Source organism: Idiotropiscis lumnitzeri, chromosome 1, assembly GCF_059441095.1.
Source record: "Idiotropiscis lumnitzeri isolate Australia: NSW breed Sydney's pygmy pipehorse chromosome 1, RoL_Ilum_1.0, whole genome shotgun sequence".
Taxonomy (NCBI): Eukaryota; Metazoa; Chordata; class Actinopteri; order Syngnathiformes; family Syngnathidae; genus Idiotropiscis; species Idiotropiscis lumnitzeri.
In genome coordinates this window covers 4,988,898-5,006,629 of record NC_142391.1, presented here as the reverse complement: position 1 = coordinate 5,006,629, position 17,732 = coordinate 4,988,898, and the positions used below count along the sequence as shown (strand labels likewise).

The window sequence follows — 17,732 nt, the reverse complement described above, 5'->3', positions numbered from 1 at the left end:
ATGCCGTTCTTGTAATTTTAACTTAAAATGAATGAAAAATATTTTTTTTCTTCAAATAATTTTTTTTCGCTCCGTAATTCACCCAACTTGATTCGGTTAAAAATGAACAATTTTTATTTTTTATTTTTTTAAAAACTCCTGACTAATAATACACATAATGCATGCATTCTATGAGGAACATGAGCACTGCAACATCGTTAAAAATAACAGCACAGTTTATTAGATAAGACACAGTAGTGATGCACAAAAAAGAAACAATACTGCATATAAAAATGTTTTAGCTCAAGCAGTGAGTGGTCTGCTTGTAAAAGATAAGATTTTAGTGGTGAAGCCGTCTTATCCTAAATAAAAACAATTTGAATTTTTCACACGTTTTCCCCCCCATCAAGTCACAGCATCGATCCTCCAAACAAACCGGATGAAAAGCATTGCGTCATTGCACATATTGAGACAACACATTTCACTTTCTTTTTCTAAGCTATACAAATGTGTTGGCGGAGGGGGGATTTGAAGAGTTCCAGCTAGTGGTTACGGACATGAAATGGTGTAGGTGGGTGTGCGTAGGCGTGTCATACGGGCGGTGAGTAGTTGTAGTGGTTGGTGCGCTGCGGGCTGGGTTTGCGTTCCAGATGCTCGCCATCCACCGCGTCCGTCCGCGTGCAAGTCGGCTTGCCGCGTTGCTTGAAGAAGTCGGAGAGGTATTTAACCTGAACGAAGGGAAAAAAAAAAATTAAGAGTCTGTTAGCTTGATGCTAACACACAATTGAAAATGTCATAGATGGGCTAATGAACGTAGCGGTACTTATTCGGAGGGGTCAATCGACGTTTTTGAAAGTCAACGCGACTTCTTGACAACGGATTAATGCAAAGTAACATTTTTAAACTCACTTCTGAAATAAGTTGCTCATTTTACTTAACGATTATTAATTGACATATTTATGACAAGACACAGATCGTGTTAATGATTTCCTCACAATAATTAGGAAACAGATAAATATCAATAGGTAACACTTTATAAATCTCTGCTGGGGTGTACATTTTCAAATGATCACTTTTACAACATTGCTAGAGAAAAAAATATTGTCCCATCACTGGTGAGATTTTTTTTTTTTTTTTTTTTCTTAGAAAAGGCCCACAGGGGGCTCATGTGGTCCTTGGGGCTATCTACACAGTAAATTCCATAGAGTACAATTTCATTTACATTTTCCCAGTAAACAGAGTAATATTTGACAGTAAAATATTCAGCATAAAATTGATTAAATTAATTTTACAAAGAATTTTACACTTGTTTTTTTTACTCTCAAATTTTACTCTGTTTACTGGGACCAAATAAGGTATTTTTAGGGTAAAATGAACTCCACTAAATAATGAGTAAATTTAAGGAGACTATAAATGGAGTCATTAATTAAAGGAAATATAACAGTTTTAAAAAATTGGAGTATTCAGCAGTATTGCCTGAATTATTTTACTAGTACCATAATTTTGCAGCAGAAAAAAAAAAAGACATGCAAGCCGCAGTTTTCTGTGTTGAAAAAAAAAAAGAGTTGTTTACTGCATGTACAGAATGATTTAGTTCTGTGAATGCACATAAAGGTACATAAACAGATTGTTAAAACAGTGCATTTTAACACGACAACAACTTTCCTAATTTAAAAAAAAAAAAATATTGAGATTTAGTTTGCGTATTTTCTGAACCATAGAGCGCCCCTAGTGGTGAAAGAAAAGTCCTCAGAAAAGCGGCACCGTTGTATTAGCCGCATGGTTCAAAATCAAGGAAAAAAGTAGCGGCTTATAATGCAATATTTATTTTGTACTGTCGCTGTACTCACAGTGAGAACTGCGATGAGAGCCCCCTGCAGGAGTCCCACCAGCACGTCGCTCCAGTGGTGCTTGTAGTCGGAGACGCGCGTGTAGCCCACATACAAGGAGAAGGCCACCAGGAAAAACTGGATGGTGGGACGCACCAGGCGGGTCCACTTGCCTTGCATGCGGGCTTGCACATACAGCTTTGCAACACCGTCATACAGTCAGCGTGAGCGGGCGCACGCGTGTGTTTATGTGTGTGTGTTTTTGTGATGTCAACTCACAGCGAGGAAGAGCATGCAGTACATGCCGAACGACGAGTGCCCTGAGTAGAAGGACAACCTGACCAATTGGAAAAAACAATTTTGCTGTTACTGTGCAATTCTTTTTTTCGCAAATCATTTCATGTTTAATTAAATGAAAAAAATTATACTTTATATTTATTAATTTAATATGCATTTTTATTACCACTGGCGGTTATTTTAAAAAAATTGTATCATTCGTTTAAACATACAGCATAAATTAGATTATTTTTTTTTTGTAATTTATTTTATTTCCAATCACTGAAGTGTAAAATTGGAGGTCGGATTTTTTATTTTTTTTTATGTTTATTTCTATTGATCAACCCACCTGGATTCAGTGACGTTGCGCAGGTTGCCGGTGCAGTTGATGTGTAGCTCGTACCCGCTGCAGCTGGCCGGGGCGCACACGGCCAAGAAGTTGGGTCTGGGCCGTCCGATGTTGAACTTGGCCAGGTCGGTGAGCGACTGGCTGACGGCCGCCCCAAACAGGAAGGTGCCCACTACTTTGTAGAGCGCCGACAGGTACTGGTTGAACTGGGAGTTGGAGTGCAGACGCTTGGTGTGCACCAGGTAGGCCTCGCCGGTGGTGATCTGAGCAGCGGAAACATTACAACCCACATTTTTTTAAATTCATAATATACAAGCAATAAAACAAAAATACAAACACAAATGAATGAAACGACTGCAACCATTAGCGCTGTCATGACCGTTCCCATCGGGCCATCAGATAATTTGATCGCCACTCTTAAGTTTGAATTGATAGTACATTCCAAAAATGCAACATTAAACCGGTAACATTTCGTTTTTGGCAATATCCCAACATGGATAAGTCATTCTCTCATTATAGCTGCTTTGTTGGGCTGCAGCGCAAGAGTGTTAGTTTCTTTATTTCTGTCATTTTAAACATTTCATGACTTCTGTTAGCTAGAAACTGAGCAACGCTTAACGAATTTTCTGGACTACCAGTCGCTCTGGTGTATAAATCGAACGAGGCCAAAAACGCATAATGCGGGACCAAAAAAAATATACATAATACACTGGAGTATAAGTCGCTATTTTTTGTGGGTAATTTATTTTACAAAACAGTCAATCAAAAACAGAAAATCTTGGATGCCAAATTATAAAATTGATAAAAAGAATATCGAACAGGCTATAGGTTTAAGATACGCTAACACAATGAAGGTTATTTAGCGACAAGAAATATAAACATGTCCGGTGTTCATGTTCATGTTTTTGGGACGTCGCTGTCCGTGCTCGGCTAAAGAGTTCGTCGTGTTGCATGAAGCGGAAGCGCCAAGAAGGCCTTCCCGCAAAGTCCGTTATGCTCATCGTCTTGGCAACAAACTGTGCGTGAAAACGTACCAAAACACCTCCGTTGACAAGACAGCACACTGTTGATTCTCTTGAGGTCCAGTTGTCGTTCTTAGTTGTCGTCGTAAAGCGTAGGAGATATCGGTGCATAAAACTAGAGTGCCCTCTGGTGGCTGTCTGTGAAATTATTTTTTTTTCTTATACAAGTCGCTCCACAGTATAAATCGCAGGATCAGCCAACATATGAAAAAAAGTGCGACTTATAGTCCGGAAAAACACGGTAGTTTATGGTCGTCGGGATGCGGCTAGCATGCTAGGAAGCAACACGGCTTATTCCTCATTTGCGTAAGGCTATACCTGTTCCCGTATCACACTGCCTAATCGTCTCATTTTGAAAAGTGGCTCCCTACTCACAATGACGATGGAGCTGATGATGGTGACGGCGGCCATGGCTCCATGGGAGATGGTGTCTCTCCTGTACGGGTAGTTGATGCTCTCGTCGTCGCAGTAGATGCCTCTCTGGTACGGTCTGAACATCAGCGTCAGGATGGCTGAGGGCAAGGCCGCTGCGGGAAGATCACAACTGATTTGTGGATTTAGTTGCATTCAGCCCGTAGGATATTTAAATGCAAGCTAAAACCAGACCATTAGAAGTAGTGTTAGACCGATTATCGGCCGGGCTGATTATTGCGGCCGATATTTGGCATTTTGCCGATAATCGGCATCGGCCTTTTTAACAACTTTCAAGGCTGATAAAGTAAAAACTGGTTTATTTTGGCTCGCTGCAGCACACTTCTCTGTCTCGCTGCTGTGCTGGTGGCCCTGCGTGCAGAAGCAGATTGGCCAGCTCATAGCATCATTTGATTGGTTCCTTCAGCAGGAAGCTGCCTGTTTGCTTTTTCACCTCGAGTCACACGCACTGCAACAGACTGTGCCGAAATTTTAAGAAACGTAAGTCTACTACAACTCGCAACTAATCGAAAACTATTTGCCGTAGTAAACTTTAAAGAGACGTTTGTTTTCATTGAACTAAAAGACAGCTGAGGCTGGGAGCCCCCTGCACTTTTTTTGTTGGACTTTTAAAATTAAGTTTTTCATTTTCCAAGATCTAAATAAAAAAAAAAAAAAAAGCTTTAATATGTTGTAAGTTTTGGAGTTTTTAGTTTTCAAAATTTGGACACCATTTCCCAATTTTTTCAACCAATGACTATCGGCTTGAAATATCGGTTATCGGCCCCCATGACTACAAATAATCGGAATCGGCCCTGAAAAAAAAAAAAAACATCGGTCTATCACTAATAAGGCGATGAGACATAACCAATATCTAGTCCTATAATACCAAGCCAAGACTAGAGAGCTAAACAGGATCACGAAAATAATATCCTAAAACCAGATGAGTCCAAGAGTAAGACAATAGAAGCAAAGGGAGGAAAAGATGACATAAAAATAGCCAAAGATCAAGACAATAGAGGGCAAGAAAAGATCACCAAAAAAATTGCAAACAACCACAGCAAGACTAAGTCAATAGAGAGCAAGACAAGTCAAAAAAAAAAAAATCTATATTTGACGCAAAAACGGGCATATCCTGATTTTGCTTTGACATGCGCCCGGCGCACCAAACGATTTGGAATATGGACACAACTCACGCAAGGTAATGAAACGTGATTTTGATTCATCTTTTAAACCAACATCATACACCCGATTTGTTTTTTTCCATGTTCCAAGCGCACACGGGTCATGACATGGCTGTTCAGAGGTACCATTTGGACCGTCGGCATGTTGCGAGGGGGATAGCGTCCCAAGGCGGCGCCTGCACGACAATGAGTCGCTGGTCAGGAAACAGCTAAAACCACACCGTAAAAAAAAACAAAAAACATTCGAGTCAGCCGCTTCAATGAAATGTGTCCTAGGGCGTTGCCATGGAGACGTGGTCGAAGCCAACCTTTGACTGTGCTTGGTCACGGCCCTCAACAAGCTCCGTTAACAGGTTGGGGAGCGGGGGGGAGTCAAATAGCTACACACTTTGTGACGAAAGAGCATCCAAGTGCAAGTGGAATGAAAGAGCGGAGGATATATTGCTGTCTCTTAAATCTCCAAACAATAGTCCACAATTCAAATGACTTTTCCTGTTTTCCTGAACTCGTCATTCCACTGCCAAAGCTAATACCAGGGAAGAATGGATGGTTTTCTTAGGCTTAGGTTTATGAAGTATGAGAGTTCTCCATTAACACATAGCTTCCTTCCTCCAGAGTGTGGGACCGGCTCACTGAGGCTGAAAGAAAACGCGACCAAATACACACGCAAAGAATATAATTCTGCTCCGAATGCCAACTCCATGTTTATGACTTCCTATGATCAATATTTAAATTGTAAACGTACCAAAAAAAAAACACTTATTCTGAAACACTTGATTGTCATTTTAAATCCGTTTTACTACTTTCCTATTATCCAGGGCTTTTTCAGATAGGAGAGAAAAAAATAAAAATAAAATTAAAACATGCCAGTACGCAATTTTCTTTATTCAAGATACGTTTGGATGAAAGGAAAAAAATCCCCCACCCTCGGCTGAGAATGCTGGCGTCCATTATTTGGGCAGGTCGAGCGTGCGCTGCGCCCTTTCTTTGAAGGGCGCCCCAGCTACTGTTTACTCTGCAGGGTGCAAGCATAACATTTTGATAAGCGAGTGCTTGCGCGACAGAAGTCTGCTGCCAGTGCGGCCACATGATTAGCCGCCGTTGTGCAACGGCTTGCCTTCAAAACAAACACACCACCAGCCTGGCAAACCACCATCCAGCTCCTTCCCTTGGCACAAACAGCGAGGAAGTGGCATCCTCTTTGTATTAGACGGATCAAATACTTTTTTTGTTCCAGTCAATTTAGATCAGAGGTGGGCAAAGTTTTTGATTGGTGGGCCACAATGATTTTATCAGAACAATCTTTAATTCAAAATATACTAAAAAAAAATACATTGACTCCAAGATTTTACTCGAGTAAATTCGTAGAAAACTGTGATTTAATCGCAATCAATTATGGAAATTGCGATTAATCTAGTGCAGGGATGGGCAAACTTTGATTGGTGGGCCACAATGGGTTCTAAAATTTGACAGAGGGGCCGGACCAGGAGCAGATGGATGGAGTGTTTTGGTAACCTCACCTCATCGGAGAAAAAAAAAATGTTTCATTTTAAATGAAACAGCAAAATATTTGTCACAGTATTTAGAAAATAAAACATTAACAAGGTATTATTCATTTAATTTTTTTTTCCAAGTTCGGCGGGCCGGATTAAAACGTTTAACGCGCCGCATGTGGCCCCCGGGCCGTAGTTTGCCCACGCCTGGTTTAGATTGACAGATTATGTGTTTGGGGGGAAAATACGACCTTCAAGTATCTTCTCTGTTGGCCTAACAATCAAGAAATCATGATCATATTCTTCACATTGATGTGATATTATATCATAGTGTTGAATTTGTAGGTCAGAGTTTTTATCCAATCAGAATTCAGCTAGCTCGTATTGCCAGGCAGATTTCACAATACCAGGAACACACACTATTCGTCCGAGGCGTTCAGACACAATTGTGCGGGCGTCTGTTCTGTGTCTCAAGGGAACTTTTACTTTTGATAGACAGTTGCGATAGCCAATCAGATCACGAGTTAATGACAGTCAGGCCTTCTCGCGGGCCTTACGTTGAAGGTGATTGGATACTCACTCGTGAGGGGGCAGCGCTATGCGGTATCAACACACCTGGAAGTCGTAAGTGGCGACCGTTTGGGAATCTAAAATATATTCTGGATTTATTTAAACCACAATGGCCGAAGGAGGGAAAAGTGTGGATTTAATTGCAGATACGCTTGCGAGGGCATTTTCAAGACGGACCTTTCAAGAGAAGCTCGGTCATCCAACAATCACTTAGTACTGTGTAAGTGTCTTTCTGTATATTATTTCTCCAGCCGTGGTGTCAAAAATGATTGTAAAATGAGGGGGATTCATTTCACGTAGGACTTCACTGAAGAAAGGTAAAATGCATACACTGTAGGGTTTAAGTCTGGAGATTGACTTTCCTAGTCTACAACCTTTTGTAGTGTGTTTTGAGTTGTAACGTGTCTGGAGGTCTGTTCCTATCACCCAAAATTGTATTACGCAAGTCTGAATTACGAGCCCACTCTGGGGCCATAGTTAAATAAAAATGACAGTAAATATTCAAATGAAAAAGACTTTTGGCTACAAATATAAATACATCGCTAGCTGAGTTTGCATTCTGGTGCAAAGTGACCGCATATTCTTACACCTTTGCCCTTGAGATGTTTCCCTGAGAAGAGATTTTAAAAGAAACAAGGGAGAGGATACGTTCAAGCTTTCCCAAACCCCCACTGGAAAAATAAACAAGATGGAATTTGGGATCAGACAAGTACAACTTCCTCTTGACCCTCTGCACTAGCAGGAAGTGGAAAATGTTCCTGTTTTTCAGGGCCTTGACGATCAGCGTAATGAAGACGAGCGAGGGTGGCGGAGATGGGAGCAGGTAATTGGAGGTGAACATTTTGTCGGAGGTGAGGACGGGCAGAGTTCACCCATACCTGATATTTAGCTGCGGTTTGTTTCCTCGCAGGGATGCGTGACGTCAGCTGAGTTCACGTCACAGTGGAACGTAACAACAGCAATGTCACCTCTCTCAGAGAAATTCCATGGAGGAAAAAAAAAAAGATTTTTTTTTTGTGTTTTGTCCACAATGATAAATATATGGAAGCCCATTTCAGCCAGTAAAAAAAATAAATAAATAAAAAAAAATATGCGTCTTTCCTGCTGCACTACAATAAAGTGTAATTACACCTCCAATCCAGTAGTTGGCAGTGGCGCTCTCCTTGCCCATTGTACGCAGCAAGTATTAGCTACGGTGTAGTTTTGTTTTGTAACGAAAATGCTATTATTTATAGTTGCCGCAGAGAGTAGGTGGTGGGATGGGAGGGTGTGTGTGTGTGTGTGGGGGGGGGGCACAAATATCTTTCTTCTTGCTAGGGGGGCATAACAGAAAATAATTGAGAAGCACGGCTTTGAAAGAAGCCAGTTTTTCAAACTTGCAGAAGCCTGTTTCCATGTTTCCACTTGTGGATTCTAAATTTGTATTTTTTTTTTTTTTTTACTTCAGCCGGGTTAAAAAATAAAAAAATAAATAAACGAGCAATGTTTAAGCTACAAAACAATGAATAATGTTTGATGAACCGAATCTGAAGGGACCGTAGGTATAACCACCAAGTGCATGCAACTCTTTCCTTGGATGTAATAAAAACCACACCATTTTAACACACGTCAAATCCATCCAGCCAATACAATAATAATACCTTCGCAAAGTCGACTTTTTCATGCCAAAATCCGTAATTCACTTCTTGCCCTATTCACTGAAGTTCTTAAATTACGACGGCAGCCACACATTTCAGTGACGGTTTGAATAAATGGAATTTAAAAAAAACGTGTAAAGGTCCCGTCTATAAAGTAAATATTAGGTTCAGATCAGGTGTGGTCAAACTACGGCCTGGGGGCTACCTGCGGCCCATTAAACATTTGAATCCGGCCCGCCAAACTTGAAAAAAATTAAATGAATAAACCTTGTTCATGTTTTATTTTCTAAATTCTGTGGTGTGTCAAAGACAGATATTTTGTTGTAATGCTTTTGTTCACTTTCATTTCAAATTAAATGTATTTTTTTTCTCGGATGAGGTGAGGTTACCAAAACACTCCATCCATCTGCTCCTGGTCCGGCCGGCCCCTCTGTCAAATTTTTTAACCCATTGTGGCCCGCCAATAAAAAGTTTGTCCAACCCTGCTCTAGATGCTAAATTTCTAATGACTTTTCAAAATTTAAAATTCACTTTCTTATTTTTTAAGTGAATGGACTATCGAATAAAAAAATGTATGCATTGATACTTCATGCTTCATTTTTCCAGGTCATTGCGAGACATAGGTTAAAAAAAAATACAAGACAGCCTGTCTGTATCTGCTGTGACAGAAGAAGCAGGTCAACGTGAGGCAAAAGTGACCTTTTAAAATATTGAAATGAGAGGAACAGGCACCCCGCAAAGATGTACCAAATTACACTCAGCATGGGATTTTACTAATATCTACAGAATGAAAACATGAAACATGACTTGACTAAAAGGCAAGATTGGAACGCACACGCACACACTTTCTCTTCAGTTTCTCACTTTCCTTTTCACACGGGAATGTGAGGCAGCAAGAGTCAAAAGTTCCCACTTTTACTCTGACACATATTTGGCAGATACTGAGAATGTGCGTGTGCATGACATCGAAACCTTTGTACGGAAGAGCATATGAAAGAGAATCTGCGAAAGGGCTGAACCATTTATCGTTATTTCCAGACAACACGAGCATGTGATCGTCAAAGCGTCAATTTTTATTTATTTATTTATTTTTATTTTTTACACGAAAACTCTTACATCAACTATCTCACACGTAAATGCCAGCTCCCTCCCCTCCTTTCTCGCCGATCAATCTCTCGCCCAATCAGCACCGAGTTACTGGTCACAAACTGGGTGGGAATGCTAAATTGCTAAGCTAACTTGCTACGTGCTACGTTTGCTATCTGGCACGGCTAAACATTATCCTCCTCTAAGTAAATAATCGTTGCCTCCGAGGCAGCAAATAAGCGACACTTATTATAAGTGTCGTTATCATTTGAGGTGGATGAGGAGGAGCCTAAGCATGCAACAGCGGGCAAGAGAGAACACGCAGGAATTCAATCAAAATCACAATTTTTTTATTTTTTTTTTTCCCCTGAAATCTTCCAGTCCTAATCTGCAGTAACACATTCCGCCGACACGTCAAACGCAAATGAACTTGAATTAGTAGCCTCAAGTATGAATAAATGGCTCTGTGCAGAAGTCGGAGAGACATCTCATTTTGAAATATTAATCACTAAAACAGGGACAGATACGTTGCAAAGCAATTTCCATCGAATGTTGACGAGGACAAAAACGAAAATTGGGTCAACGATACCTAAAAACGCAATTGTAATATTTCACACTAATTATTGCCAACAAGGCAGGAAAAGTTAGCGTTAAATGTTGAATTTATTATTAAACATTGACAGGTGCGACTAAAAATGCACAATTTCATTTTTTTTTTTTTTTTTAGACAGAGCACAAGTACATGTACTTACTTTTGAGAATTTGTCAAAACTGACTTCTAATACGCCAAAACATCTTTCAATTGTTATGAGAATGTGTTTAATTCTAACCAAATATTTTTCAAAACTACAAAACTAACTTTTATTGACCATGGCATCAAACGCACTGAATTATAACGCCACAAGGACAGCTTCTTGAGAACAACACAACTTTCAAAATGAAACTGTGACAAGTGACACTTAATTAAAGCAGCGCTTGATTCTCATTACTTGACATGCCGCGATGCTGCTTCCTGACAGAAGGACGAAACTACGTGCTTCCCGGACAGCTTTCAGAGCAATAATTTGGAGTCTGCTTAAAGCAGGGGTGGGCAAACCTTTTGATTGGCGGGCCACAATGGGTTCTAAAATTTGACAGAGGGGCCGGACGACGAGCAGTTGGATGGAGTGTTTTGGTAACCTCACCTCATCGGAGAAAAAAAAAAAATACATTTAATTTTAAATCAAAATGAACAAAAGCATTCCAACAAAATATCTGTCTTTGATACACCGCAGTATTTAGAAAATAAAACATTAACAAGGTTTATTCATTTCATTTTTTTCCCCAAGTATGGCGGGCCGGATTAAAACGTTCAAGGGGCCGCATGTGGCCCCCGGGCCGTAGTTTGCCCACACCTGGCTTAAAGTATTGTCAAATTTGTTCATTCTACTCCAAATATGTCCACACAGCTGGCTCCATCCTAGAAGGTATGTGTAAAGCGAGTGCAGCAGTATCTGTGATTAGTATCTGTTTATCCAGAACTACTTCAACTTTGCCTCACCCTCATTCTGCATTGGTGCAGCTAATACAAAAAAACAAACAAAAAAAAAAACAAACAAAAAAAAACGCCCGGCACATGTAGAAAGCAAAAAAAAAACAAAAAAAAAACAAAGGCAGCTTTTACCGGCTGTGTGCAAGGGGCTTGTCGCTGTCTCTACAGGAGGGCAACGGTCAACGATCGAAGGGTAACACAAAGTGACAGGGTGGATGTTTTACCAGAGGGGAAGGGGGGCGGAATAAAACACACGGATTGAGAGTTTATCTCCGATGTGGGCATTCAGCACATTCCATCTCCGTCTGTCTCACTCACACACACACACGCACACCCCGCACACGCACACGCACGCTTGCACACTTTTGGCAGGCAGGGATTTTCTAATGAACGCTTAAAGCGACTTCCCCAACTTTGTGTACCTCTGTACCTGTGCGGCCCAGTACCAAAGGGCCCGCGGACCGATGGTCGGGGACCACTGGTTTAAACCAAACACACACACATTCACAATCACACACAAAAAAATGAAGTCATGACATCACAATTCCAAAAGTACACAGAATCGACTTGCTGATCCCCCCCTGATACTCAGTCAAGGGGATGTTTTAACCTGACAGGGCTAAAGATGGGAATGTTTCGGGTGTTGACAGCGTGCAAAAACATCTAATGGTTAAAGGAGGGGGAAGGGGGGGGGGGATCGGGAAAAAAAAAAAAAAAAAAAGGCAGAGTATGATTATTATCATTCCTCCCTGTCAGTTACCAGGTGGGCTGTAGGGTGCAAAACAACCCCAAGTCGACTTTGAAAAAAGTTCGGGCAAGTACAAGGCAGGATGCAGCTTTGACTTGTGAGCGCAACATTCTGGCGGTGACCGCAACTCAAATCAGAGCAAGTTTATTAAAGTTAACGAAAAGTAATTCAATAACTGTAACCGAAAAAACATTTTACTTTATTTTTTTTTTCGTAAATTACAGCATTTTGTGTTTTTTTTTTGTGTCACTTAAGATTATAAGCACTCAAAGACATTTTGTGAACCAGATGATGAAGATGACGAAAGATGAGAGGCAACAGATAAATAACAGACAAATAAGTTTTTCTTCAAGGACTTCATTTGAGGAGCCGCTTTCTAATTTGGACGAGCAATTCTTTTTTAAAATTCATTTCCAGTCCAGTGACGATGTTGGTATAATTTTCTCTCCAGACACTTATTAAATTTCCATCTATTTTGCTGTTCAAACTTGGATACACTCTGCTTTGGTTCCAGACAGACTGCTGTGAAAAGACCACTTGATCACCTGAGCATTTATTTACGTTTCATAATCACGTCTATTTTAGCTTAGCAATTAGCATGGCTTCTCCGTCTTCTGTCAATTATTCCCCGTCCTCTCTTCAAGAGAACGATACTTATCTGAAGTGAGGATGATTACTGGCTTAGCAGCGTAGCATATTTAGCCATGCTAGCTAGCCAGCCAGCCGAAGCTGCTATCGTTGCTAGCTAGCTGACGCGGCGTAAGTAGCACAGAGCGTGCCTTGACAGTGGCTGAAAAAAAGCCAGGATAGGTAACTGATCATTGCGGGCTCTCTGTCGTTGTTTTTAAAACAAGTTTGTGTTGATTTCATCGAAAGTATTTATGAAATTTGTCCTGGTCACTCGGGCTAGCATCTGTAACGTACTGACCATTTGCGTGCGATAAAATGTGTAATGTCCAGCTGAATGAACCTTATTAGGACTGTCTCAGCGGAATGGAAAGTCTTAAAAATGGATTCTTAGTATTAATGTGTTTTAATGAGGCACAAAATGTTAATTTTGACACATGTACATTGCAAAACGGCTTATTTCAATCCTCGATATCCTCCCGATTGGAAATTCATCGACAAATTGACGCTTGTGGTGGGGCCAAATATGCTTTGCTACAAAATATTTATTTATTTTATTTTTTATTAATTTGTTTGTTTTTATCTATCTGTGTAGTCCAGAACCAAATGGTGCTTCAGGACCACCAAATTAATGGATCCCCATCTTCAAACAAAACCCACCCCTCCCAGCTGCATTTCAGCTTTGACCTTCACAATCTCGACAGTCCTTTTCCCTTCCTCATCGTCCCCGAATATCCCGTGAGTGAAATCAGCCGTTCCATTTTAAATCTCTCGAAACCTGAGCTTTGCACCACCGGCGAGGCTAACATGCTGATCGACTTGCAACAAGCATCTATTTTTACTCTTGTTTCCAATCGGTAATCCTTAGTGGAGGGGCAGGGAGGCTTAAAGGTCATGAAGATTCTCAGCGGATGGGGTCATGAACCCCCGGGATTGGCGAAACTCTTTGGAAAAACTATTTAAAAAAAAAAAAAAAAATTATGTAAAAATTGGTGTTTAAGAACTTAAACCAGGTTGGATCGAGCACAGGTGTAATGCGCGAACGCTTACACCACAAAAAAATGCACTCTGAAAAAAAAAAAATAAAAATGAGAGCCAATAAAGGAATTATTCCAAATAATTTAGAGAACGTTTCAGCTTTCAGGAGCACAGTGGCGCTCAGTGTCTTCTCACCGACAACCTGCTTTGGCGAGGATGTGACACCAACAACTCCTGGAGGATGTCAATTCTGACAAGTTCGAGTGTCATCGGGCAAGTCGCGACAGGCTGTTTTGTTTGCCGTGCATGCGTGTGCGCAAACACGCATGCACCAACGCGCACACACACACAAAAACCTGGTTGAGTGCGTTTGTGTAACTTACAGACATGAAGAAGTGGAAAACGTGCTAAACATGCACACAAATAGATGGTCGTCAAGTCTTGCGTGGTGATCAGTCACAAAACAGGTGGACGTAATAAAAGTTATTAATTGTGGAGCTCGTGTGGAGTCAGTCGTTGATAATCGTCTTTTGGTGATTGAGGCAGGTTGAGACTTTAGCTTGACTGCTTATGTAGGCTAGCTTTTACGCGCAAGTGCCATATTTGATTGTAATTGGTCGGATGGTCCATTGTGTAGTCAAAATAAATAATATTATGCTATTTTTAAATAATGAATTATTTTAGTATTTATTTGTACACCTCTTCCCATATATTTTCACACAAACACCAGCAATTCATTTATTTGTATGACAATAAATAATATCATATTTATTCTAACCACCAGAGGTTTTAAGAAGTTACAGTTTGGCAGTCAAGATACTGACGCTTCATTTGATATACTTGATAATTTTTTTTTTAAGCCTGTATATTTGGCAGGGTTTTTACCAAAATTATTTGGCTTTTTGGAATCACAAGATATGATTCTGTTGTTTCTATTTTTCACTCATTAGTTTAACTAATTAAAAGATGAATGAACATAATTCAATTGTCCAATATTAGGTAATGAATCTGAAAAATTTACATGATGCATGACACGACAATGAAGGACTTTATCTTTATCATTCATTTGTGTATTTATTTATTTATTTAATATTTATTTATTTATTGTTTTAGTGTAGTATATCAAAACCTGCTGTAATTGATCACTTACAAAAATTTAGACATTTGACTTATTACAAATCTAACAAGCAGATAAGATGTCCTAAATAATTCTGCAGCACAAAGTGTGAACGTGTGTGTGCAACACGAGACCCGGCAGCATTCTTTAAAGTGTGTGTTGGGACTCACTGTGGCCTGTTTGAACAAGATAGAGCATAATATTCAGTGTTGTAACACTAACCCACTGATTCCGAAACTTTTTTTTTGGTTTGTTTGTTTTTATGTGTCATGTGAGATAATCAGGTTTGCCTTTGGAAATGATCCAAAATTCTATATTCAAATACAAGAAATAATGTCAATTCATCAATCTTGGTTAGCGACGTATAGTGACAGGCAGGCAGACCAAGTAATGTTCTTCTATTTTCTCCACACAATCATTATTTGCGTCAAATACTTTTTGGGGATATTTTGTGAACATTTCGCAATTGAAAATATGTGCCTTCGTTCAATAAAAGTTTGGACACGCCATCTCTCAACCACGACGTCTTTTCTCGTCTAGTCTGCAATGGTGCAACTTGTTGCGTGGCCAGCGATAGGATGATAAATAAATAAAGCATGTTTGAGCAATCTCATACGTCATTTTACACCTCCAATTTAGATTCACTTCACTACGCTTGAACATCAAAAAGGTAAACAGTCTACGTAACTAAACAAAACTCACCGACGAACACGCAGAGAATATCCACAACCACCAGAATCACCTTCTTGCCTTGCTCCGTCATGTTTGCCCTCGAATTGTCGTCCTAAAACAACCACAAAGTTGATTTTAAGCGGTGCCGCGTCTACCGGCCCGGTCTTCCGCCCACCTCGGCGTACCTGTCGTGTTGTGGTGGTTTGGAGAATCTTCCGAAAGGTGGGAGGGCAGCGGTGGTGAGCAGACAGACGTCCAGCTTTGACGAGGACGAGGGCGGGCGCGTCAGGAGGAGCTGGGATTCAGGGAGGGAGGATTTATCCGCTTTCCTTTCCACCACCACCACCTGGAGGAGACGGCGGGTAGATGTCGCCTCTCGTGGGGCAAACCTCCACCGTAGACTTAATACTCGCTGCGCGCAATGGGCAAGGAGAGCGCCACTGCCAACTACTGGAGTGGATGTGCAATTACACTTTATTGTAGTACGGCGGGAAAAAATACACGTTCCCAAGGGTCACACGCGCCCTCTCAGCATCGCACCCCACACCCCTCCCCAGGGGGGGGGGGCGCTATTTGAGAAGCACTAGATCAGCAGTGGGCAAACTACAGCCCGGGGGCCACATGCGGCCCATTAAACGTTTTAATCCGGCCCACTGAACTTGAAGAAAATTAAATGAATAAACCGTGTTAATTTTTATTTTCTAAATACTGTGGTTTTTCAAAGACATATATATTGTTGTCATGCTTTCATTCACTTTCATTTAAAATTAAATGTTTGTTTTTTTTTCTCCGATGAGGTGAGGTTACCAAACCACTCCATCCATCTCCTCCTGGTCCGGCCCCGCTGTCAAATTTTAGAACTCATTGTGGCCCGCCAATCAAAAAGTTTGCCCACCCCTGCACTAGATTAATCGCAATTTCCATAATTGATCGCGATTAAATCACAGTTTAAAATACAGTTTTCTACGAATTTACACAAGTAAAATCTTGGAGTTAATGTATTTTTAGTATATTTGAATCAAATACTGTTCTGATAAAATCAAAATTTCCTGTAAATACAACTGTTGAATGATACGCCATATACATACAAATAATATGGTAATTGAATTAGATCTTTGCAATATATTTTGAATTCAATTATGATTACAATAATTACACTCAGTTATATTTTTCAACTTACTGTAACAAAGGTAACTTTAAAGCTCAAGATCATCCTGCATATGAGACACATAACGGTAATCCCCAACAAATGAAGCTTGCTCTCCAAAAGTTAGTCGGCCCATTTCTTCATGCAGTTGTTTCAACTCAAAGCTATGAAACTTCTTAGGCAGGAGAAACTATGACTTGATTTGACTGACAGGGGCCTCAACGACGTTGACCTTGTGCTGTTAACTTAGACTTTGTCTCCCTCTAGCGGGCTTTAGACAAATCAACTCCAGGCCAACAACAAGCTAAGCACAATACACACTAAAAACAATCCATCAGTCTCGGTAAAAATGTGCTAAGCATATTGTTTTATTAGTGTAATGTACGCTGAGGTTCAGCCTCCAGTAAAAGTGCTAAACTGATGATTTTTTTGGTTTTCTCCATGCAAGTGGATGATTCAAGTTCGTATTTGTATTGCATAAATACAAGGAGGACACCTTTAAACATTTAGAACTGTATTTGAAATTAATTAAAGGGGAAGTTGAGTCAATCTTTTTTTTTTTTAATAATAATAATATGTTCCATGCGACACCACTAGTCTAGACACGTTATTCCGATTAAAATTGCATTTGAGAAATATTAATTAAGCAACAAAATTCACCGTTTTTCATCGCTTGCTGTTTACTGAAAATTACATCACATTGGCCATGACCAAACTCAGAAAATAGGTGATCAACTAGTTTACTCAACACCGTTCTCTAGTTCTGTAAACCTTTATATGCTGAGCAGAAAATCCCAATTTATGCAGTATCTCTGCCACTGCGTGAAACAGCACTAATCTGTCATCCAGACCTACAAAGGATTATCGTTCAATCATATCCGTACTCCGCCAAAGACAGTGAGAAGAATGTCTAATTATGTCCCGCTGGCCCAGATAATAAAGACCTAAACTTCGTCCCCCCCCCACCCCCCATGCACCTCCCTCCAATCTTTCACGCTGTCAAGCTCACTCAGATTTGCTTGGTTTCTACATTAATATGGCTTCATATTATATTTTACACTCAAGTTTTCCTCCAT

General features: G+C 40.3%; 1 protein-coding gene across 1 annotated transcript; it reads right to left on the bottom strand.

Moving 5' to 3' along the window:
• Window positions 1-197: 197 nt before the first annotated feature.
• Window positions 198-15,899, bottom strand: LOC148342903 (phospholipid phosphatase 2-like). Its single transcript, XM_088303885.1, has 7 exons — window positions 15,695-15,899; window positions 15,540-15,621; window positions 3,831-3,982; window positions 2,434-2,696; window positions 2,088-2,145; window positions 1,830-2,006; window positions 198-707 (listed from the first exon to the last, which is right to left on the bottom strand). The coding sequence occupies exons 2-7, from the start codon at window positions 15,598-15,600 to the stop codon at window positions 570-572; spliced, it is 849 nt and encodes a 282-aa protein (XP_088160011.1). The 5' UTR covers window positions 15,601-15,621; window positions 15,695-15,899; the 3' UTR covers window positions 198-569.
• Window positions 15,900-17,732: the final 1,833 nt, after the last annotated feature.